Below are 25,895 nucleotides of genomic sequence, written 5' to 3' on the forward strand. Positions count from 1 at the left end.
TTCTTCCTACTACCCCTTGAGCTCCTTGAAACCCTAACTCACTCTAAATTTCTTTAACTGTAGGGCAATCCCTAAAAACATTGTCCAACGACTCTGTTCCACTTTTACATCGTGGACACACATATGAATTGTACACTGGTCTAAAATGTAGGTTACCAAAATTTGGGATATAATTGTTGTTAACCTTTCCATTTGAATTTTTGATGTTCCCTAGAAAATCTGTATGCCATAGATTTTTTTAGGAAATTTTTTTTGTAATTTCATTAGCATCATAATTTAAACTAGAATTCTCTTTCAAGAGCCATCTATAATCGCTCCTCATAGTAAGCTACAAGGATATAAAAAATATAAAATTTACTAAAAACGGAAGCCAAAATCACTAACATGCAAACTAGGACATGAACCGAGCACTGCAAGCTTTACTTCAAACACTCTAAGCTTTACTTCAATGGTGTTTCGGTCAAAATATTGTGGAATGAAGAAGAAGAAGATTTTTGGTTACTTGATTATGTTAAACATTTATTTAATTAACAAATTACCTTTTACTTAAACCTTTAAATTTCATTAAACCTTTGCCCTTAACTGTCCCTTATAATTACTAGTGGTCTAATTACCTAATAAGGCCATTCAATCATGCTTCTTTAATAAATCAACACATTTAAACTAATAGTGATAGACTTTTTCAACTTGTACTATTTAGTCCTTTTTACCTAATTAACCAACCAAACATCAAAATTACTGAGCCAAACTTTAATACGACACTAAAATGTACTCGTAAATGTTAAATAAATAATATTTACTAACTCACTAGTCAGAATCGTGGTCTTGAAATCACCGTTTTTGATACCATCGAAAAATGAGTTGTTACACCTATACCTATACAATTGAAAGAATACCTTCGGTCAAGGCCATTAGGGGTTAAATCGTATAAAACATAACACTCTTCCCTAACTAGCCCCTCATTTTGGGAGTCGTGACCACACTTGAAAACTTTTATTTTGCCATCAATTTTCATTATAAGCATGTTTTGTTCAAGATCGATGGTTGACTTAGATGGGGCTAAGAATGGTCTTCCCAAAAGAATGAGAATTTCCTAATTTTTTTCAAAATCATGGACTACAAAGTCGACAGGGATTGTAGATCCCCGTACCTTGACTAATACATCCTCAAGTACACCTTTTGGATGTACCAAAGATCTATAAGCTAATTGTAGCATTATAGAGATATTTGTAAGATCCCCAAGTCCGATATTCTGATAAATCGATAGGGGCATTAAGTTTATGCTAGCCTCTAAAACGAAAAGGGCTTTACTAAAATGTCGGTCCCTATCTCTATTGGAATCGTGAAACTATCTTGATCTTTTAACTTTAGGGCTATCTTTTTAGCAATTAAAGTACTACACGAGGAATCAATGTTAATTTGCTCACCCTTTTTCATTTTTTTATATCGTGCCATGATTTCCTTTAAATACTTGGCATATTTTGAGATTTTATCAATTATTTCTAAGAGTGATAAATTGACATTGAGGGATTTAAATAGATTAAGAAAATTTATGAAATCTACCTCGTCCCTCTTTTTCTTGTCCTCTGATTGTGTCGAGAATGGTACCTTTGTGGTGCTCGAATTTGTATTTATCAGTTCGACTATCACCTCAATTGGCTCATTGGGCTCTTCCTCCTCTATGGGTTCGTCGACATCTTTAGGAACCTTCTCCTCACCATGTGTAGGTGTTTTTGGTTTTTCAAGTGTTTTTCTTGATCGCAGAGCAATCGCATTTGTGTGCTCTTTCCTATCTCTTAGAGGATTGATCTCCATGTTACTGGGGATACTTTGGCCATTCTTCTTTTGAAACATCATCATTAGCTAACTTATCTGGTCGCAAAGGCTATCCATTCAATATTCGAGTCGTCCACATGTGGCTTGGACTTATTGAGTTCGTCTTCATCATTTGCATCTCTCCTTCTAGTTGGTCAAATCATTGACCACATCCAACATAGTCATTACCGACGAATCTTTGTTGTAAGTGTAGAGGTTGGTAAGGAGGGTTTGGTCGATTTTGTGTTTAATTTCCACCTTTTTGGTTACCTACCCATTTGAGGTTCGGATGATCCTTCAAACCAAGATTGTAGGTATTTGCATAGGGATATCGACCCTTATTACCCATGAAATTTGCCTCACTTGATTGGTTCTCATGTTAGTTTGAAAGTTGACTCTAAACGATTGAGCTTCTTTAAGATCTGATGATATTGATCATCTTCGTTGATAGCTTTTACCGTTGGAGGCTTTGATTTGTATGTGAATCTTTCATTAGGCCACATATACGAATTCATAGTCATATCATCTTAGGTTTTATATGCTCATTCATAAGTGTGGAACATTATAGATCCTCCAGCCGCTTCATCTAGGTTGGATTTGATATTACTGTCAACACCATTGTAGAATATTTGAATTTGTGCTTGTAATCCATGGTGTGGACAATTCTTTAACATCGAATTGAAACGTTCCCATACTTCGTAAAGGGACTCATTTTCATATTGCTTGAAATTAGCGATTTCTCTCCTAAACTAAATGGTTCTACTAATCAGGAATAATTTATGAAGAAATTTTTTCAACAAATCATCCCATATGGTAATGGAACCTGGTTCTACCGAGTCTAACTAATCAGCTGCATTATCGCACAAAGAAAACAAAAATAATTGGAGACGCACAACATCATCGGATACTCTGTTGTACTTGAAGGTATCACATAATTGTAAAAACTGCTTCAAGTGTTGGTTCAGATCTTTCACCATGTTCCCCTTAAACTGCAAGGTGCTTTGAATCATTTGGATTGTGGTCTCCTTTATTTTGAAATTATTGGCGTTAATCGTCGGCCTTTCAATACTGCCTCACACCGTATCTAGTGTAGGTAAAACGTATTCATGCAACATCTTTTGTTCCATTGGGGCTTCTATACAGATGTTCTCTTGTCATTCTTGTCAATCATGAAACAACAGATTCTCCTAAGTCGATTAATTGTCATGAGGGGATCTGTGTTCATCAACTAACGATGACGTCTAATAATCTGTTCAAAATCTAGACATGGCTCAATTGGGGTACTTCCGCTTCAGGTGATAAACAACTTACAAATTAAAAAGAAATTAAAAAATAACAATAAGTAACAAAAATTAAATTTAAAATAAATAAAAGTATTATATCCATAGTCTTCAACTTTCCTATTTATTTTATTAATTGTAAAGATATTTTCAGATTTAATGTCGAAACCTCCTCGACAATGACACCAACAACTTGACTGCCGCCAAATGTGCGAACGTTTAACTAGAAAATACTATACCAAAAATATAAGAAATAAAGCAATGGTGTCCACAAGTATACAAGCCAAATTGTAATATACTAATGTGTTATAATGGAACACAGGAAAGTATTCCGAGGATCGTACCCAATGGAGGATGAATTAAATCTATTCAAAATATCTTTAAAATAATAAGTCTAAATGTAATAATTAAATTCTATATTATGACAAATTATAAAAGGGATAAACATCAGAAACTAAAGGGCTATGGAAAATTGGGTAAAATTTCAGTAAAGTAGAAATGTTTGGAGCTTTTTTAGAAATGAAAGGTTCTTAAATAAAAGAGTTGAAGCTTGGTGCAAGTTTCACTGAATGAGTGCCATATTATATAGAGTTAATAGTAAATTTATAAAGAGCATTGTTAGGATGTGATAAGATATGAGTATGGAAAATTAGTTTCACATTGAGCCTTAGCTCAATTGGCATTGTTGTTGTTGTTGTTGTTGTTGTAAGAACTAGGAAGACGTGGGTTCATGCACACTTAAGCGCACATTTTCCTAAGATTTAATGATGGGGAGAGGTTATGAGCATAGATAGACTTTGCATAAACAATGGGGTAAAATACATCTAAGACCACTAAATTATTAGTAAGTTTATATTTTGGTCACTCAACTTTAAAAAGTTACAAAATAACCCCTGAACTATTTAAAAGTTTTCATTTAAATCACTAAGTTGTTAAGTCTTTTTTTTTTAAGTCCAACTGACAAACTCCAAGCGATGATTCGACAAACGATATAATAAAACAACACTTATTGATAAGAGGAAGAACCTTAGATCCTAGCCAATCTAACTATTAGTGTTGAAGATCAGAGAAAAAAGTTTCTAGGATTTTGGTTGGTATATTAACGGCGTTCAAGGTTGTTTCACGTGAAAAAAAAAGCTAAACTGTAAAAGATAAGAGAGTGAGAGCTTTTGGTTAGTGTTGGTGGTGCAAACGGAGAAGGTTATACAATGACAACTTTGATAGCCAATGACTTAAATGAAAATTTTCAAATAGTTCAATGACCATTTTTAACTTTTGAAGTTGAGTGACCAAAATATAAACTTACTAATCTATAATATATAAGCACAAGTTTGGAAAATCTTTTAAATCAACAAGAATACCTTTTATTTTCCATTATATTACTAAATTAACTTTTAGAATAATTATAATTTAATTTAATTTACTAGTTAAAAATTGTGCTAATTTTAAAATAAAGTTATTACTTGAGTAGAACTCTAAGCATAAGATATAGGAAAATTTTGTAATAATTATAATTTAATTTACAATTATTAGTTAAAAAATTTAACGTGAAAATATTGTGTTAATTGTACTAATTTTATTGATGTAAAATAGAGTTATTACTTGAAAAAAAACTCTAATATCTTAATTATCATTTAATTAATATATACCAATTAAAATTTAAGTTTAGCTTTATAAATAGAATTGAGTAATTAAGCATATTCAATCAAGTAGCATCTAAGAAAAATTATCGTAGATTGTTAGCATTATTAAGTTAGAATTATATAAATAATAATATTGAGGGTTAAAGTAATGGTTTTTTGAAAAGGCAATGTCGAATCTTTAATGGCTCGAAAGTTAGTAGTGTTGGAAAAATACAGTTTTAGGACCAAGTTCCCATAAACTAAGACTATGAATATTTTATTTAATAATTATGGAGTTAGTTTTTAAATAAATTAAATTTTGGATAGGTAATTTTATCAAATTAGTGATTAATTAAGGATTAGGGACTAAATTATAAAAATTGTAAAATTCCAATTGATGGTGTGAACTTTAATTAGACTTTTAGTTAAGGAACTTATATGGTAACTAAACCACTATAATTTTGATTATGGACGGTGATGGCTAGTGGGTGATGTTTTAAATTATAAAGTTTTTTTAATTAAAATTTTAATAAGTAAAATTTAAGATATATGTTAGTTTTAGTGGAAAGAAAGAGAAATTACTTTCTCTTCTTCATCTTCATGCCCAAAATCTCCACTGTTATGGAGAATAACTTTGTCCTTAGGTCTTCAAACTTGGAGCTTCAATTGGTTAATTCAATTTAATCATTTTCTTGTAATTTTTATGTTTTCGGAATTCTAGGAGCTTAATCTAGCTGACCTGTGTGTTAATTTTTGAATTTGTTAAAGTTTGTGGAAGATGTCATTGATAGTTTCTTAAAGTTTTAGGTACTAAATTGATAGATTTTAAGTGTAGAAGTGAAAAAAGGACTAAATTGTAAAGTTAATTGATAGTTTTGTTAATAGGGACTAAAATGAAAAAAATTTAGAAAGATTTGTGTTAGAAATAAAAAATAGAAAGTCCTAGAAGGACTATAGTGAAAACGGTTTGATAATATGAGTTCTAGATTAAAAGTTATGTTAGTTTTAGTTTTAGGGACTAAATTGAATAAAAAGTAAAATTTGTATAAATTTGCGATTGAGTGCGAATTTGTAGTATATTGAGGAATTTTTGTTTTTATGTTAATCCATGGCTAACGTCGATCCAGATTCCTCGAAAAAGAAAGGAAAAGACAAAACCATCAATGAATAGCTCGAAGTTTATGATTTGTGTTTCTATAATTCAAAACTACTTCGGTTGCTTCTATTTTGAACTGTATTATACGGTAATATCATAAGGTGAGATGTATATGCTAAAAAGATCTAATTTGAATTGGTTGTTACGATAAGGACTAAATCGATTAGTTTGGAAAATAATGTAAACTGAGACAAATGTGAAATTGAATATAACAGCCCGCCCAACATAAATCGAATCGACATACTGTTTGGCATATATTCTATTAAGTCAAGGGTAAAAAAGGGAATAGATTGGTGATTCGTTCGTTAAATGTTTGGGAGGCGTATTGCGAGGATTCGACAGTACGCCCAATAGAGGAACGCCTCGCTTGAATTCGCCATTTGGCAGACTTTAGGATTTGGCAGGCTCCTTTGTGAGACCATCCTCCAACCCTGATACTGTGGGTGAACTTATTAATTCATAGATCGATAGACTTGTTTTCCGTGTTTTGGCATGAAAACGATGGCTATATGAATGACGTTAGAGTTTAGTTGAGACCTAGTTGGAGTTGAACTAGAGTACTACAGATGACAGCTTGATGTGTTTAGGTAGTCGAATGACTTGTTTAGTTAGCTTGTTTAGATAGTTGAATGACTTGTTTAGTTAGCTTGCTGACAACTTGTTTAGTTGGTAGCGTTTCACAACTAACAAGATTGATTAGTGGTAGTAGTTGTATTTGGTAGTAGTTGATTACATTGTTGAGTTATTTTTGTATCATGCATGGCTATTTGGCATATGGCGTTTATATTTGTTTTATATTCAACTTATGTAATTAACTTCGTTGTTTTTATTGTTCCATTTCTAAAAAGAATTTCCCAGTACTCTGAAAGTAAACACGTAACTTCGGTGTTTTGTTGATTATGAACTTTTATCATATATATTCACCATAATTGGGTAGTGGATAGTTAATTGATTGTCTTTTATAAGTCCTAGTGATTTCTTTAAATAAATGTGTTACAAAATGAAATGAAAATAATAGTTTCAACTAAAAGAAATGTTCATAACTGTTTAGTTAAAATTTTAAGTTTGACTCCGCCGATAATACCCCAGTCCATTGGGAGGTCTATCTGGCTAGGTGTTCCTAACGGGCTAAGAGGTGTTACATTGAATTTACATTGTGATGAACTATGCTGCCATATGTGTGAATTAATAATATGATTATGAAATTATAATTTCAATTGAGATATTGGTGTCCCTATTAACTGTTTGGGCAGGGTCGGATATAATTGGCATACCACAAGATAGAAAAGGTTTAGGGTCATATGACTACGTGTGAAGAAGTATTGGGCACACCTATTTGTCGGTTATACCGACCAATGATAGGCACATCTATTTGAAAATTATACCGACCAGCGTAGGGCGTAACTTACTATTTTTGGATTTATCCGATAGGCACTAGGTGCCAAACTGGTGTGATTTTTGGATTCGTGTGTCCATCCGAGTCCAAGTCAGGTTAATAGGGAGTTAAATTGTAAAAATGGAATAAATTTATTATGAAAGGGTTTGGTATTAAAATGGAAGATATTACTTGATATAGAAAGTTCAAAATTGAAAGAGAAACAAGACATTATAATGGTGAAATAGCAATTACGAGATAAACATATCAAATGATGAATAATGTATGAGCAATTATGAAATAGTACGAGATAATTTAAAAAGGCATATGCATCTTATGATCTTTAATCCTTGCTTTAGTATGATTTATATTATTATTTATTATTCGGATTATAAAAATACCACTGAGTTATACTCAGCACACAATTTTTTTTTCTGTGTGTAGGTTAGGTTTTGATCTTGTACACTTGTCGATATCAACATCTAGCTACAATCCTAGACTCAACAAATGAGTGATGTTTTTGTTAGTTAATGGCATGTACCTAAGGGAGTCTTTTGGTGTCAATGTTATACTTGGATGAGATTGTGGCATTTGGTAGTTTCATGTGTATATATATGTTTGCAATGATCTTAGCTATTAGTACTCTTGTTGAATGGATTAGGCATGTATGTGTTATTCCTACATGGATAAATGTTGATATTTTGGCCTAGTTGGTGCATATGTAAAGGTTAACCATTAGAGGTGTGGATTATGTGATTATTAATGTGTGGGATGTATTTAAAGATGAAATAAATACAATGCAAATTAGTAGTTAAATGTGGTATATTGAGTGATGATTATTAGTGAAATGGTTAAGTAAATAGTATGGTAATATTGCCATGAGTAGGTAAGGGAAATGTTGATTTCATAGTAAACATGAAATGTTCATATGTGAATGATTTGAATATGCATATTGGATGGTGTTCTTGATGAGTGAAATAGGTATGTATGTTTAATAGCTTAAATGATAGATAAGTGACATGCTATCAGTATGATTTGGTAAATAATTAGTTGTGATGAAATGGTTGGAATGTTTATGTCAAACTTGAACTTTAGGTAAGTTTAGTGCATATCTTGTAGGGTTAATTGTTTTGAGGTGCCATTTGAGGCATATTGGTATCTTGAATGAATGTCCTATAAAAACTTCTATTTGGTACGCTTGCTATTGAAATTATGTAGGTTTTGAATAGGCATTAATGTGCTTATGAACATAGATTTTGGTTTGAACATGGTTAAACATGAAGTAGGCCTTTAAATGACATTTTAGTGCCACACAGTCTGGTCACACGGCCGTGTGTCATACATAGGATAGCGACACAGCCGTCTGCCACTAAATTATAACATGTATAAATAACACACGATCTTCATTTGTTACACAAGCTAGCCACACGCCTGTGTGACTAGCTGTTGGTATGTTCATTTGGTTTCGCACGACCTCAGTTTGTTACATGGCTCAGCCACACAACCGTGTGATTTTTTGTTGAATAATTACATTTTGGTCCACACGGTCACAGTGAGTTACACGGTCTGGATACACGGCCGTGTGACTCCAATTCCACACGATTACAACCTTCCACACAGCCGTGTGACCCTTGTTTTGCAAAATTTCCCATATTTTTGTGAAAGTTTCAAAATGATACTTGTTTGATGTCGGGTCAATTTTAGAGCTTTCGTAAGCTTGAATTAAACTCGAATTTGGTTGTAATGCATGATATAATTGAATATATGTAATTATTTAAATATTTAATTGAATTTTAAATTATGGATTGTGTGTAACTGTTTTGTAATCTGCTGTAGCATCTTATCGCTCGAGTCCGATAACTGGACTAGCTAAGAGGTGTTACAGAATTGTATCTAAACAACAATGACATTGGAAAGCAATCGAAGACTATTTTGATTGATGATGAGGTAATATAGTATTATGATATTATTCTTTTTATTATTCTTTGTTTATTTTGTATGAAGAAAGCATACTTAAAACTATTTATTTTTTTGTTTATCTATCTATTATTTGTTTGGTGTAGGTGAAAAATATTTTGTAAGTCTATTTTGAAAAGAAAGTAAAATATTAAATCACTATTATTAAATATGTTTATTAAAATAGTATAAATATCTTCCCTACTTATCGTAAACTATTATTATAATTGTTGCATGTTTTATCGATTTTTTTTTTCAAATTAAGATTGTAGTTTAATTTTTTATGTAGCTCCAAATTTGTATATTATTTAAAAATTAAGAGGACTATTATTTTCATTGACAACCATAGTTAGAAGTAGAGGTGCTCATGGGCCGGGCGGCCCGGTCCGGCCCGACGGCCCGCCCGAAATATGGGAGGATTCGGGTAAAAATATAGGCCCAAAATATGGGTTTGGGTAAGAAATTAGGCCCGTTTTAAAAACAGGCGGGCCTCGGGTAAAAATTTTTTGGCCCAGGCCAGGCTCGGCGCGGCCCGAATTTAATTAATATAATTTTTTTTATTTTTTTATTTTGTCATTAATACATTTCCCATTTCCCTTCCCTTCCCCATTTCCCCCCGACCCCAGATAAATCCCTAACCCCTTCCCTCCCTTTTTTCCCCCAAATCGGATCCAACTCCACCTCCACCGATTCACGACTCCACGTCCACGACTCCACGACTCTACGGTGCTTCACTACTTCTAGCCTTCTTCGTCTCTCAAAGGTGAGTTTGCTGTTAACCTTTGAATTTGTTTTTTGCTTTGTGCTTTTTGATTTTCATTTTTATTCGAATCAGTTCCCTCACTTGCTTATGACCATACATGTATAATTTCATTTGATGTATCCGTTCTTTTCTTGCTTGTGACCTGCTTTTCTAGTAGGAATTCTTCTGTCTACATACTATTATCGCTATTACAGAAATAGCTTAAGTGATGTTCTTATCAATACTGGTTCTCCTATGCTTCAGTAGCTATCCTTCTTTCTGTCTCTGCTATTGGATGTCATAGGTTAGCTTGCGGATTTTGGTTGGATTATTTTTCATTTGATGTATAATTTCAGATATTTGTTGAAAGCCCAGATGCTAAAACTTCAATTTTGATTTTATTATTATTATTATTATTTGGCTTTGGATTTATAGGTAGTTAGGTACTTTCAATTCTGGGATTATTCTACTTTCTGAATCACTGAATTGATAGTGCTTGATGTTGACTTTGATCCTTTACTTGAAGATTCATTTTAGATCTTTATTTAGTTGGAAACTGCTGAGAGATTGTGTTGCTTAAATCTCCCTTGCAAACCCTTTTTTCTCTTCTATTTGACGCATAAATTTTGATTTATTTGGATGTGAAATCTGTTTGAAGATCTAACTAAAACTCATGTTTTTGAGTGAATTTTTTGTTTTTTTTTGTTTGTTTTATCACAGAACTTTTTTCACTACTGGGAAAGAATACTTGGGCAATGATTTCAATAATTCAATTCCATGTCAACTTTATTTTGTTGAGTTGTGATTTGTGAAGAATTTGTGTTTGATTATATCTAGCTGAGTATCTTCAGAAAACCCAATTTGTAGATTTGAGGCTTTTTTTTATCTTTATTGACAATGGAGCACCTACCAGTTGAAGTCATTGGAAACATTTTGTCTCGGCTTGGAGGTGCCCGAGATGTTTTGATAGCCTCTGCAACATGTTGGAAATGGTGAGAAGCTTATATTTGTTTTAATATATATGAGTTCGGTTATATTGTTTTAATATACTTTTTTAATATATTGTTTTAATATATTGTTATAATATACTGTTATAATTATATTGTTTTAATATAATGTTTTAACTTTTAAATTTTAGTATGTTGTTATAAATATACATTTAATTTGTAACACATTAATTTCTAACACATTAAAAAAAAACAGGTCGGGCTGGGCCGGGCCCGGGCTTCATATTTTTTCACGGGCCGGGCCTGGGCAAAATATTAGGCCTTTATTTCGGGCCGAGCCGGGCCCGGGCCTAGGAAATGGGCTGAAATTTTTTATGAGCCCGGCCCGGCCCATGAGCACCTCTAGTTAGAAGTACTTGATTTGAAAATTAGTTAAAATTTAACTTTTAAAATCACTTACAATGCTTATGACATTGAAAACTAGTTTAATGGCCTAAGTACAATTAAATCTACCATAACATTGTATTTCAAAAATTAAGAATTTAGTCCCTGTAATTTTATTTCTAAGAATTTAGTCGCTCTATATTTCGGACTTCAAAATTCAAATCCAATTATTATCGTTATTATGTTTTTTTATTTTGCTGCCACATTTTGAAATAAAATAAATATAAAAAAAACTTGATACTTATTGACCTAATTAATCTAAATTTAACAAATAATAATAATCGTATACCATATTTTAACTTCTAATATAATAGAATAAACCTCCAAGGGAGTTCTTACTAAAAAGAAGACCAAAATTATGAGCTATGGGATGTTTATAATGCTAATTTACTGTTTGGGTGTCAGACCTTAATCTGAAATTATGTGTAACATAGTCGTATTTACAAAGAAAAGCCCATTTCAGATGGAAAATACAAGAGTAGAGGGTTTTGAATGTGGGACCTCTCTTGCTGGTTTAGTCCTCCTATGAATTTCAATTTGGGAAAACACAATTATAAGAACTTGGAGAAGAGATAACGATATGCAACACTTGGATTTCACCTCGAAATAGGTATATTTTTCACGGATCTCATATATAAAGTTCAAAAACCAGCATAAACTTGTAACAAAATTCATTTCAAAACCGCCAAAGCAAGGCAGCAATTATTATCAAATGAATGAATTGGTAAATGGGGAAGGAAAAACCAAAATTTTTCTACAGCATTCAATCCAAACTGTAGACCTCTTAATGTTTGTAAGTTGCTCAGGGACCTTTTAAATGCCACTGGTATCCCTCCCAAAAATAAAACGCCTTATCCAGTCTGAGACCACCAATGCCCTTGTGCGCCAACTGACTTGCTTGCTGTGTTTTAACAAAACAATAATATATTTTAGACACACAGCCCAACAAATCGATTTCTAAACTAACTCTCACTCATGTTCAGAAGCAAGAAGCTTGGTTTAGTACCTTGCGTAGACAGAATACCAGAGCCATTGCTCACTGTGTCCGATAGACACCCAATCACCTGGAAGTTGTGCAGCTGTTTGTTCCCCTCCCAAAGGAGCAAATTGTCCCAAGTGCCTGTACCTGTAAAAACATCAACCGCATTTATGACAATGTTATCATTTTCCTTGGAAGTTATACCAAAACATTAGATTAAAGCTATCATATTGATTGCTTTCCCCAGTAAAAGTTTGAGTGACCTCATCTCTCAAAATCTGAAACGCCGATAATGTGTTCAATTTGTACCTGAAGGGATGGAATCGATGACGACCTGTTCCCCTGAACCTAGGGGGACCTTCAGGGTTCTTTTCGCACTCCTCCATACGGTTGAAGCACTTAGCAAGATAGGCGCCTTGCTGATTTGCAACCTGAAACATTTGTGGATGGTTAATGCCTTGGAAATGCATTAATTTAGTCCCACTGTGCACTAAATGAACTAAAATAATTACCTGTGCTGTTGCTGGAAGATTCTTCATCTGAGAATCGACTTCAGAAAGAGCTGATTTAAATTCTTCAATATTCAGCTCCATGGATTCTTTTGCAGCGTCTCCTTTGGCTTCCTTCAAAAGATCAACCATGTTACGCACCTGCTTGTTCTTCAGATAAAGCTCCACTTGAGGGTATCTTTCACATATATCATCAATGATCTCTTGAAATTCTTTCACTGTAAGTGTTCCCGAGTTGTCCTTGTCTGCCTTTCTAAATATTTCTGATATATCTTCCTAAAATTTATTGGAAATTACAAGGAACAAAGAAATATCAATACTAGCAATAACCAAAAATCATTAAGAAATAGCAAAACATTACAAATAGGTACCATGACTTTCCGCTGGTTAACAGTAGCACAGTCGCCAAGTGCATAAATGTTACCAAATCCCTCAACTCGCAGCCATTCATCCGTTGCTAAAGCACGCCTATTACCCTTTTACAACAGAATTCATGGTGGCTCAGAGAGTATAATTAGAAGAGTTGTGAAAAATAATTTGTATGAGTGACCAAATGTATATTACCTGACCAATTTGCTTCATGAACTCCTTTATGAGAGGACGAGGTCCAATGCCAGTTGACCAGAGAACCATTCCATATGGCGTTGAAGTTTTTTCGCCATTACCTCTCACTTTTGTAGATATTTCATTTTCATTTATGCCGGTGACCATTGACCCCAATTTCACATCAATGCCATCTCTTCCAAATTTCTGTTCCGCGAAATTTGTGATTCTTTTGTCAAACCTGAAAAGAAAAACGCCTTAAAAGCTTCATACAACTTCAGATTGTGAAATAAATATCTTAACATAAGCACTAAAGCTTCTCAGTTCTCAGTGATAACAGGTATCAGGATAATGATGATGATGGAAAACATAGGACAATGATGATGATGGAAAACATAGGACTACTTATTTTAAAAGAAATTTCGACATTCACATTCTTACATGTTCAAAATATGATCTGTAGCCTCAAGAAGAGTTATTTTCACCAAGTCTTGGACATTTGGATATAGCTTGACCACATCCTCATTGACAAAGTCATGAAGTTCTGCAGCAAATTCCACACCAGTTGGGCCACCGCCAACAACAACAAAGTGAAGGATTTTCTTTCTCTCCTCATCACTTAAATTTGGTAAGCTTGCCTTCTCAAAGGAATCAATAACATTCTTACGAATCTTCTGAGCATCATCAATTTCCTGCCCAAAGAATCATGATGCTTAGAATGAAAGAAAACAAAACAAAACAAAACAAAACAAACATAATGGTATTAAGAGAAGCGAAAATGGCTTCTATCACATGTTTCCCCAATACTAAATAAAGTACGGAAACAGAACTTACCTTTAGGAAATGGCAATTTTCCATGACACCAGGGGTATTAAAGGTGTTAACCTGAGCTCCCACAGCTATAATAAGGTAGTCATAGTCTACCGCAAACACTTCTTGCCCCTTTGAATGGCTGTCTATAGTAGCGCGACAGTAAATTTTCTTATTATTGGGATCTATTTTTACGCATTCAGCTTCAGAGTAACTGATGTTAACGTTTTTCTGCTCAAGCATGAAACAGGAAACCGTCATCAGAATTCATTTAGAATTGGTTTTTCTGATTTCCACAATATACAAGATCTTATTTTCATAGACAAATCCACATTACCTTTCTGATGATGTTGCGAATTGGCTCAACAATGCTGCGGGCTTCCACTTTGCCACATGTAACACTTGGTAGCAATGGGGTGAACACAAAGAAATTACGAGGAGAAACAACTTGCACCTCATAATTAGGGTTATTCAGGCTCTTCAAGAAACTCATTCCTCCCCAACCAGTTCCAAGCAGCACCACCTTCTTTTTCTTGGGAACTTGTTCAGATGAAGCAATTCGACGGTCATCATTAGATGCCACCGCATCAGCATGAGCAATATGGCCCTTACTGCCATTGAAAGCGTTTGCTTCAGCATAAGCTATAAGGCTCCCACCACTGCACCAAAGAAATGCAATAGACTTAGTGCTGAAGGAGAATGCTTAATGGAAAGTTTCAAACATACAGTTCGTTTTTAACTAATCTTGAGAAATTAATAAATTATGCACTCAAGCTCCTAAACTTTGCATAAACATTCAAACAAGACAAGTTTTTAGATCTTTTCCCATTTCCTTTACAATTTTAAAGAAGCAAATAAAACTTCAATTTTCCTAGCGTGCATAATTCACTCACACCGGCCTTTAGGCAGAGATGACAGTTCTCTTCCTCCCTATAATCCAAAACATATTTGCTCTGTTCTTCAGACTTCCGACAGAGCATTTCAATATTCCAAATTTCAGCTCAAAATCTCAAAAAAAAAATCATCAATCATCAGATGGACCTAAAAACAATCGCTTATCTAAATGCAGAGAGAATCTACAAACAAAAACAGCATGAACCACAAATCAATATGAAGAAACTAAATCTATGATAATATATATTATATATATAGAAACACAAAGAAGCACGCAGGTCATGCTTAACAACTTCATAGAACCAAAAAGCAAATAAAATATTTGTATATAAAGTTATAAACACAAGAAAAATGCTTAAAAAAATGGGGAAAAAAAGAAAGAAAGAAAGAAAGAAAGAAAGAAAGAAAGAAGGAAGGAATGAAAAAAGCACCTGATGGTCGAGACGACGATGATCTTAGAAAGAGAAGGATAATCATCAAAAGCCCTGGATAATCTCCGGAAGAAGTTGAAGTTCCTCATCTTCGTGCTCTGTAGATCTGTTCTTTTACTTGTTTAGCCTATATGAACCAAGAAAACTGGAGGAAAATCACAGAGAAAGCGGATATGTATTAAAAATACAAAAAGGCAAAAGAAGGAAAAAGAAAAACAAAAAGTAGGCGAGGTACGTGGCGTTGTCACACGATGGTTCCAGGTCTTTACTAACTCGCTTTCTATTTCAATGACTTGGAGAGCAAGGCAGAGGCGGCAACGTGCTACTATATTTTTGGAATCATTATTATATAATTTTTTAATGAATTAAATATTAAATAGTATCTGGATCCTTAATTGCGCCGCCGTCACTACATTATGACCGCTACGTCTCTGTGAAAAACCTTGTCCGTTGGATCCATCAATCCTCGGATTTCTCTTGTTTAATAATAAAATATTTTCATCACTAAAATTAATTTACGAGATTTTTCAATCATTCGTGCTTTTTTCTTAGATAGACCGTTGAACCTAATTAGGGTTTTGAACCCCAATTTCTTATTATTATATTTAAAAGATTTTTTTCATAAAACAATAACGGGTTAGGGTATTTTTGTCATTTCAAATAATGTAAAATTTAGAAAAATATGGATTTGAATTTAAAATACAGTACTTTGCAATGACTTTATTATTTCATTAAAAGCTTCATTTTATTTTTGAATTAATTTTATATATATAATTCTATTCACTCAAATCATAATCTTGTTGTTCTATAAGTTTTATTTTATTAAAAATTCAAAATTCTAATTAATTATATCAAGCCTAGAAAAAACTCTTATATTGACATTTTAAAATTACATATCCTAAAAAACCATTAATTATTTTTAATAAAAATTAAATTTTAATCTTTGAACCATAAATAAAACGTGTTAAATATCAAGAAATAAAAAAAATAATTTAATAATCACTGAAATCAAAATAAGCCTTCCTAAAAGAAAGAAAGAAAGGCAGGCGTAAAGTACATATATAGAATCAGCAGAATGTTAGGTGGGCAAATAGTCGGCAATTAGCATGCTTTATGTCATTGTTTTGTACACACACCACAAACATTGCTGACAACCTCCATGTTTTCCTTTGCCGCAAACCATATTTTTCATGTTCTCTTTTCGTAATCAATAAGCGGTCCATAATTTATGGAATCCAATTTATTTTTTTGAGTAAATAAAATAAATAATGTATGGTGGGGGCAATTTACTTAAAAAAGTCATTTTTTTTCAAAATTTTTCGAAATGGGCCGATTTTTTGATTATTTACCGGAATGATCTATTTTTCGAGAAATCGCGTCCACGAGGGCGCGATTTCCTTCCACGTTAGCAAGTCGCGCGGACGTGGACACGATGTCCCCCGCGCGTGAACAGTACCCCAACGGTCAAAAATCCATATTAAATTTGACCGTTCCCCCCCCAACGGTAAAAAAAAACTATAAAACCCCCCACCCTTTTTTTTTTCACAAACAAATCCTATCTCAATTTCATTCCAAAACCCTCTCAATTTCCTTCCAAAATTCTCTTAAACTCTCAATTTTCTTCCAAAATCCTCTCAATTTCATTCCAAAAATCTCTCAAATCCATATTAAATTTCAATTTCCCCTCAATTTCATTTTTTTAAAATAATTTCAAATTTTTTTATATTTTTTTAAAATAATTTTAAAATTTTTTTTATATTTTCATCAATGGCCGGATCATTGATTCGTCTTGATAGGAATCACATATCGATGGAGCAAATGAAAATGGTAAGTATTAAATTTAAATTTTAAATATTATTTAAGATATTTTTATTTATGTATTTTTAGAAAATTATTAATTTATTATTTGTTATAAAAGTATGAAGATCGAGTATTGGAATGCACTATCCGGAATATGCATGGTCCTCCATCACCGTTAGTAGAGAATTACCTGCGGGAAGCGGGTTTTTGGCACGTGGCGACGGTAGGCCGGGGATGCAAGTTGGAGCCGAAACTGATCAGTGCGTTGATCGAGAGGTGGAGACCCGAGACACACACATTTCATCTTCCATGTGGTGAGTGCACTATCACTCTAGAAGATGTCCATCTGCAATTGGGATTGCCGATGGACGAGCACCCAGTCACCGGGTCTGCCCAATCTAGCAATTGGGAGGCGGTGTGCTACGAGCTTTTGGGCGCTCTTCCGGATAAAATGGATGGAGGTAAGGTGGAGATGGGCTGGTTACGTGTCACCTTCCCCGATCCGAATGCAAATTCAACCGAAATTGAAAGAATCTGATATGCTCGATCATACATTCTTCAAATAATTGGAGGTTATCGGATGCCCAACACGTCACGGAGCCGTGTACATCTAAGGTGGCTACTAAAACTCGTTGATTTTAGAGGAGCCGGTGAATTTAGTTGGGGGTCTGCCGTCTTGGCAACATTATATCGGGAGATGTGTGGGGGCGACGCGACCGAGGAGAGCAAACATTGGAGGTTGCCTGTCACTACTGCAATCATGGGCACGGTTTCGCTTTCCATTTCTATGTCCTCGAGTAAACCACCCACATACATTCCCACTCGTAACGAGGAAAATTTTATATTACATTTTGGAATTGTTATATAGATTTTGTAAGAATAAAAGTATGCTAAAAATTTATTTAATTAGGTGGAACCATCCGGCAAGTTATCGTGGATTACCGTCTGAACTCGAAGATATACGGCTTCTATTGGAGCAACAGTCGGAAGCAGAAGTAAGTATTATTGCAAATAGATATTTCCATACATTCGCTAGTGGGACCGGTATATAGTATTTAGTATTTAGTATTATGTATATAACTGATATTTCTATCATGTTCATGTAGTTTCAATGGACACCATACGAGGATCCGGCAATCTGGAAAGTAATCCCGGAAGAGTTTTTACAAAATCCGAACGCTTGGCACGTGAAAGTGGTATTGATCAACTATGCAACCGTGGAGCTCCACCAGACAGACAGAGTCCTACGACAGTTTGGATGTAGATAACCGATTCTTGCGGACCCTGAGGTGTTTGACGATCACCACAAAATCGACCTTCGGCTATTAGGTACGGATTGGCCTAGATACTGGTCAGAGTACAGAAAAATGTGGGAAAATTGGCATGAATATCTACCTACTCGGGAAGAAATCATCATTCCAGAGTTAGCCTGCGTTCCAGAATACATGCCATGGTTTAGGATCCATGGGAAGCCGTATTTACTTACGCTAGAGGAGAGGCAACGGCAATTATGTCTCAGAAGGGGAAGGCGCGGGCCTCTAAATCCAAGACGAGAAGACTTCGAAGGCAGCCCCTCAACGAGGCCCAGACAGTCACCAGATGCATCATCAACGGGCATGCAATCACCGGCCCCAACGAGAGCACCGACGCAGTCACCTGACGCAGCAATTCAACAGATGATACCGACGCAATCGCCTTTCCCTATGATGCCAGGTGTGTTTCCTAGCCCTTATATGTACCCTAACCCGTACATGTATCCTTTTCCGAATCCTATGGCAGGTCGGAGCCAAATGCCCGAATCAGCTCCATTTCCTGTTATGCCAAGCGGACCACCAATAACTAGGGCAGCGGCGCAGGAGGGGTCGCAAGGGGGGCTGTCGGGGAGCTCTCATTTTTACCAATCGCCAACAACTCATGGCTTTCAAACACCGTCGCCGTTCATGATGCAAACACCTCCACATACACTATTCTTTGAAGGTGGATCATCGTCCCAAGTCCGACAACCAGACGCCGAACCGAAAGAACAACAATCACCACCGGAGGAAGAACAACCGCCGCCAAAAGCTAGAGGAAAGAGGAATCCAGCGCGTAACCGTCGACCGCCGCCATGTGGAACTGAATCCCCCGGTCATAGACATTGATTACCGTATTAAAATTTATTATTTGATGTAATGAAATAGAAGTTTATTTGATGTAATACACATAGAAATTTTCCCGAGTTATTTTGATATTATTTGATATAATAAAATAGAAGTTCTATTTGATGTAATAAAAATCGTAATTTATTTCATACCCTAACCCTAACCTAATTTAATTTAAAACCCTAAACCTAACCTAATTTAATTAAAAACCCTAACCCTAACCTAATTTATTTAAAAACCCTAACCCTACCCTAATTTAATTAAAAACCATAACCCTAACCTAATTTAATTAAAACCTTAACCTTAACCTAATTTAATTAAAAACCCTAACCGTACCCTAATTTAATTAAAAACCCTAACCTAATTTAATTAAAACCTTAACCCTAAACCTAACTTAATTAAAAACCCTAACCCTAACCTAATTTAATTAAAACCCTAACCCTAAACCTAATTTAATTAAAAACCCTAACCTTAACATAATTTAATTAAAAACCCTAACCCTAATCTAATTTAATTAAAACCCTAACCTTAACCTAATTTAATTAAAAACCCTAACCATACCCTAATTTAATTAAAAACCCTAACCCTAACCTAATTTAATTAAAAACCCTAACCTTAACCTAATTTAATTAAAAACCCTAACCTTAACCTAATTTAACCCTAACCCTAACCCTAACCCTAACCCTAACCTAATTTAATTAAAACCCGAACCTTAACCTAATTTAATTAAAAACCCTAACCTAAAACCTAATTTATTTAAAAACCCTAACCTTAACATAATTTAACCCTAACCCTAACCTAATTTAATTAAAACCCTAACCTTAACCTAATTTAATTAAAAACCCTAACCTAAACTTAATTTATTTAAAAACCCTAACCCTAACCTAATTTAATTAAAAACCCTAACCTTAACCTAATTTAATTAAAAACCCTAACCCTACCCTAATTTAATTAAAAACCCTAACCTAATTTATTTAAAAACCCTAACCTAATTTATTTAAAAATCCTAACCTAATTTTACCTAATTTGATAATCTTACTAACCATTAACACACTTTTTTGAGCTTAATAATTTTACATAATTTGATAAATTTACTAACCATTAACAAAAGTTATTGGGCTTAATAATTTTACATAGCTTTACATAATGTTAGATTTGGTAAAATGTTTTAACTGGTACTAACAATTAAGAAATTAAAGTAATTTGATAATTTTACTAACAATTATCACAATTATCAATTAATAATTGAATAAAAATATAATTTTCTCTACAATTACATTCAACTATTGCGATTAGGGCATGATCGACTTGTATGGCCTGGGTTCCTACACCATCCGCACAACTTCTGTTGACTGGTTCGCTCACGGATATCCATATTGTTCCGTATTCTAGTGGAGCAAGATCGACCCTTCGGCTTGCGACACAATTCTCTATCCGGTAACAGCTTAAAAGGAGCAAGAGATACGGGCGACCACTTACGTTCATCTAGGACCGGTGGGAAAACGTGTCTCCATACGTTGTACGTGTTTTCTAATTTGTACACTTCGTCCACATAACTCAGCGGATCCAGACGGAGTTTCTGACAAGCTGCAATAACATGAGCGCATGGATAACGAAGTGCATCAAACTTCCCACAGTCACACGTCCTGTTTCGCAAGTGTACACGATATTGCCCGCCAACAACACCTTTGTACGGTCTGTCAAACTTCGTCACGCGAAACCATAAATTGTCCCAATCGTGCAACACTGTGTGCATGATGTTTGCCCTCGCCTTCGCCTTGTTAATTTCTTGAACTACCGTACTGCACCATACATGGCCACCCTGCATCTGGCCTGCATAAGTTGCTGCTCGCTTTGGAAATAGCGCCGCCAAATGGAAATATGTTTCATGCACAACCGATGTTATCGGTAGATGGCGCGTTCCTTTAAGAATAAAATTTCTGCATTCTGCCAGGTTTGACATCATATGGCCATATCGTAGGCCTCCGTCGTATGCTTGTGCCCACTGTTCGAAACGTATGTTACAAAGGTAGTCCGCCCCTTCTTCATTTTGGGATCGTAAAATTGCCAACATCTCGTGAAAACGATCTTTATTTATTTCATACCCTAGCAATATAAGTTCATAGCGAATATTTTATACCACTTCTACCAATAAAACTAAGGTAAATTGACAAACGAAATAATACAGTTATAGAGTAAATACCCATGTTGGTCACTTGTCGTCGTTCGCTCTTAGATGGATATTACCTGTAGTAGTTCGAAGCAACGTGTCTTAGGCAATATCTATGGTGTGTGCGCTGCCACAAGCTTCTCTCTCGATCAAATGCAGCTAGTATATCGGCGCCCCGGTCTGAAATAATGCAAATATCAGGTTGGAGGCACACATGCCTCCTTATCCTAGAGAGGAAGAAATCTCAGTCATCAGACGACTCCCCCGGTGTTATTGCAAATGCAATTGGAAGAATTCTCCCACCACCGTCCTGTGCCATTGCAACCAATAGCCGATGAGTATACCTACCGAACATGAAGGTACCGTCAATTTGTACCAACGGCTTGCAATATGGAAATGCGTCTCGACATTGCTTAAAGGTCCAAAATAGGCATTTGAACACTTGGTATCCACGTAGCAATCGGTCGTTATAGTACCCATTTTCCATTTCAAGGTCTGTGATGGCACCTGGGACGTATCTCTCTAGCACCTGACACCACTGCCATATTTCATTATATGAGGCGTCCCACCCACTATGCATCTTCTCCAACGCCTTTTGCTTAGCTATCCACGCCTTGCGGTAAGAGGGCTTGTACCCTATTTGGCTACGGATATTGGCAATTATCACCGACACTGAAGTCCTAGGATCTACTTTTATCGTGGGCAGTATCAAGCTAGCCAACATAGCTGAATCCATTTTGGGATGATCTTGTGAAACATCTACAGAGGGAGTACATTAAATAATGCAACATGGCAAAATAAAATTATTATTCAGATACATTCAACGTTGTACCTGCAGTACATGTATGTGAACCTTTGTACTTTTTTATCTCCCACAACCTTGTCCTTTTCCATAACGAGGCGACAATTTTCCATAAACATGTGCCGTCTTGCACCGTACACTTCGCCTCAAACTTATCAAATTTTAATTTAACGACGTGGTAATTAACGTCGTTTTTGATGCTATGCTGTTTCAAAACACCAATACAACAATCCTTATTGGTAAACTGATTACCAACTTCAAGTTCACCGAAATCTACCCCCGAACTTGTACGATCGCATAACCGGTGAGTTAGATCTGGAAACTCTAACGCATCATCTGCTGCCAGATCGATATTATGCATGTAGGCTGGAGGTGAGTATGTTCTGAATCGTGGATTTTCTTCATCATCTGAACTCCTTTCACCATCTTCATCTTCTGTTGGAATAGGCTCCGGTTCAGAAAATAATCCCACCTGCGCACCATCCGGCCCGGGCTCTCGAGGTGGATCCACATCGGAGTCATCTTCTAACCCACAATCATCTGCAGCGTACGACGTCCCCTCACCGGTTGATGCCATAGGTAGTACGTCATCCCTTCTTCTTGGCATTTGATAACGTCCCCAATTGGATGTAGATTGTCATCCACTAGAACTTGATGCAGTTCCCCAGTACGTATTTCCAGCGTCAAACGTCGAGCCACCGATGTACATGCCCCATCCACCGATAGAGTGCCTTGCGGGGGATGTGCATTCGACACCGCTACCGAACATGGGCTGTTCCGTATTTTGTAACCCGCTAACCGAGTGTCGACCAGGGGTCGTCTATACATCTCAAACACCTGACGGAAGTACATCAGTTGGCGATGTAAATTGTACATATAACTCAATATAAGTTGCTCCGCTACCAAGATGAGTCTGCACCATTGCCTCTAAGCTACAAGCACTTTTTTATGTCGAACGAGTCATATGTCACCGGATCAACACAAGAACAAAATTGATACGTGATTGACAGAACTTTCATTGGCGTCGTTCCGAAGATTTTACGCCTAATTCTTTTACGAAGTTCTGTCAAATCTATGTTCTGGTTAAATGATAGTCGCACCGTATTCTCCGACAAAAAACAACACCATTCTCGGTGTGGCAAACCTCACCATCGTAGTAAATAACAGCACTAATACGTTCACTCATTTTGAAACTCTTACTTTCTTAGCCTCTCTAAAATGTTTCTGCTATGACTTATGCATTCTAAGAACATTTTCTGCCTAATTTATAGCCACAGCCCAAACTTGCTACTATAGCAAAATCGCATCCACGAGGGCGCAATTTTATACCATTTGCTCAGAAATGTCAAAAAAATTATTTCTTACATGACCAACTGTAGCGAAATCGCGTCCACGAGGGCACGATTTCACAATTTCTTCTCAATTAGCATCCTCGAGGGCGCGACTTTATACTATTTGACCAGAAACGTCAACTCGAAATAATTTATTTCGAGACCCCTAAACCCTAAAAAGCCTACACCCTAAACCCTAAAAGCCAGAAAAACTGAACGTGAAATCAACGTCAAAATCGCGTCCCCGAGAACGCGCTACGTGGCAGGACATCGCGTCCACGTCAGCAAGTCGCGCTGACGTGGATGTGATGTCCTGATACGTACCCTGACATCGCGCTGACGTGGACGCGATTTCCCGAAAAATGGACCATTCTGGTAAATAATCAAAAAATCGGCCCATTTCGGTAAATTTAAAAAAAACAGCTTTTTTAGGTAAATTGCCCGTATGGTGGCCACTCTTATAATATCAACATTAACATACTAAAATCAAATATAAGTTTCGTATGATTTTTAACCACTCAAATGGATTCCATGTTCAAATTCTAATTTATATGCTTTTTAATTCATTTTTATATTGTAAGCCAATTAAATTATAAAAATTAAAACATAAAAAATATAATATTTATTTTCATATTATAAAATAAATATTAAATAAAACTATAATTTGATTGTATTTGAATACTTATCATATTTTCATTTATAAAGCGCAAAACTATTCACTCTATTAATAATTGAGACGGACCTGGTGTATTATAAGAGATTTGCCTTTTCTATTGATTCCTACGGATTGGATCAAAAATAATTCTTGAATGAGGTATTCAACTCCAAGGATGAATCGAAAAAGAAATCTTTATCGGCTCTACCTCCTATTTTTTATGAAGAAAATGAATCTTTTTATCGAAGGATAAAAAAAAAAGGTCCGGATCTCTTGTGGGAATGATTTAGAAGATCCAAAATAAAAAATAGTGGTATTTGTACTAAACTAAATGTATTAACTTAGTGTTGAAACATTCCAATATGTATAATGTTTTAATAGTTATAATTAAAAAATTACAAGTGACTCAAAAGTTATGTCTTTTAAATATTGAAAGTTATGTCACTTTATTAATTAATAAATAATTATAACTATTCAAGTCTTATTTGTTGAATAGTTATGTTTATTTAAGGAATGTGTATAAATAAGAGTGAAATTTAATTTGCATGGAATACCAAAATTGAGAAACACAAGTTATTTATGTTCTTCTATCTCCTACTATCTTTTTATAAAAATTGATAGTTTTGTTGTATATTGCTATGTGTTCGATAGAATTTTTTGTGAGTGCAAAACACAAACAATCATTATGCTTCATTTTACCCTCCAAGTACATTTGTTTGTAACTCTTTTGCACCCCAAAATATAGGTGGGTCAAATAAAACCTTAAAAAAATGACATAGTTACACACCTTGAAGCCTTCAATAAATTTATCTTAAGTTTATTTTTATTCCTTGCACTAACAAAAATGGTTTGAGTTGATTTAGGGTTTCATTCTATACTCTCTCTTTTTTAAAATTACAACTATACAAGAATTACAATGGAGTTCAATCATGCCAATGAGTCCTTGGCATTGTTGGATCTTTAGCACCTAGATTTGAGTTTTACTATACACAGTTGCAATATGTGTGTCTTTAGTTTCAATATATGTATATGTCATGGATGGGTTTTAGTTGGATTCAACTAAAATATATGTCAAAATTAAGTACTAGAAATTATATCACATGCATATGTGTTTGAAACCATGTGTTTAATATATGTTTAAAAATAACATACAATTATAAAAAAATGTATGGTTTGAAGCTAATAATACTAACATGTAACACCCCTTACTAGGTCCAACCACTGGATCTAAGTTACAAAATGTTACCACAATAATCGAAACTGAAAACTTTAAAATAAATCATGCAACATTCAGTACTATCACAATTGTAATCATATGATAACATTCAAATAGAAATCGAGACTAAAATGAGTTTACGAAAGCTCTATTAGTGACATGAGCATGAACTAAGACCAAATTGCAAAGTTTTGAAAGTTTGAACTCCATGTCGTGATGAGTTATTCCCATGTTGTCACATTGTCAAGATAGTGAGCTACATCATGACGTTGGACCA

At 34.8% G+C, this 25,895-nt stretch overlaps 1 protein-coding gene and 1 non-coding gene across 2 annotated transcripts; one reads left to right on the plus strand and one right to left on the minus strand.

Annotated features, from left to right (window-relative positions):
* Nucleotides 1–2,460: 2,460 nt before the first annotated feature.
* LOC121218845 (small nucleolar RNA R71) lies at nucleotides 2,461–2,566 on the plus strand. Its single transcript, XR_005915321.1, has one exon. It is a non-coding gene; the product is annotated as a small nucleolar RNA R71 (small nucleolar RNA).
* A 9,365-nt stretch (nucleotides 2,567–11,931) lies between these two features.
* LOC107900620 (external alternative NAD(P)H-ubiquinone oxidoreductase B2, mitochondrial) lies at nucleotides 11,932–15,856 on the minus strand. The gene is made up of 11 exons (XM_016826287.2): nucleotides 15,739–15,856; nucleotides 15,504–15,648; nucleotides 14,516–14,837; nucleotides 14,203–14,409; nucleotides 13,810–14,060; nucleotides 13,390–13,609; nucleotides 13,197–13,301; nucleotides 12,829–13,101; nucleotides 12,626–12,747; nucleotides 12,344–12,463; nucleotides 11,932–12,238 (listed from the first exon to the last, which is right to left on the minus strand). Exons 2-11 carry the CDS (start codon nucleotides 15,590–15,592, stop codon nucleotides 12,151–12,153), a joined length of 1,797 nt encoding a protein of 598 aa, XP_016681776.2. The 5' UTR covers nucleotides 15,593–15,648; nucleotides 15,739–15,856; the 3' UTR covers nucleotides 11,932–12,150.
* Nucleotides 15,857–25,895: the final 10,039 nt, after the last annotated feature.

Source organism: Gossypium hirsutum, chromosome D06 (genome assembly GCF_007990345.1).
Source record: "Gossypium hirsutum isolate 1008001.06 chromosome D06, Gossypium_hirsutum_v2.1, whole genome shotgun sequence".
In the NCBI taxonomy this organism is placed as follows: domain Eukaryota; kingdom Viridiplantae; phylum Streptophyta; class Magnoliopsida; order Malvales; family Malvaceae; genus Gossypium; species Gossypium hirsutum.

Coding starts and splice junctions, on each gene's coding strand:
- LOC107900620 (XM_016826287.2), bottom strand. CDS start 15,592: ATGAGGAACTTCAACTTCTTCCGGAGATTATCCAGGGCTTTTGATGAT. Junction 13,610..13,809: donor ACAGATCATATTTTGAACAT/GTAAGAATGTGA, acceptor TTTTCTTTTCAG/GTTTGACAAAAGAATCACAA. Junction 12,239..12,343: donor TGGTATTCTGTCTACGCAAG/GTACTAAACCAA, acceptor GTTAAAACACAG/CAAGCAAGTCAGTTGGCGCA.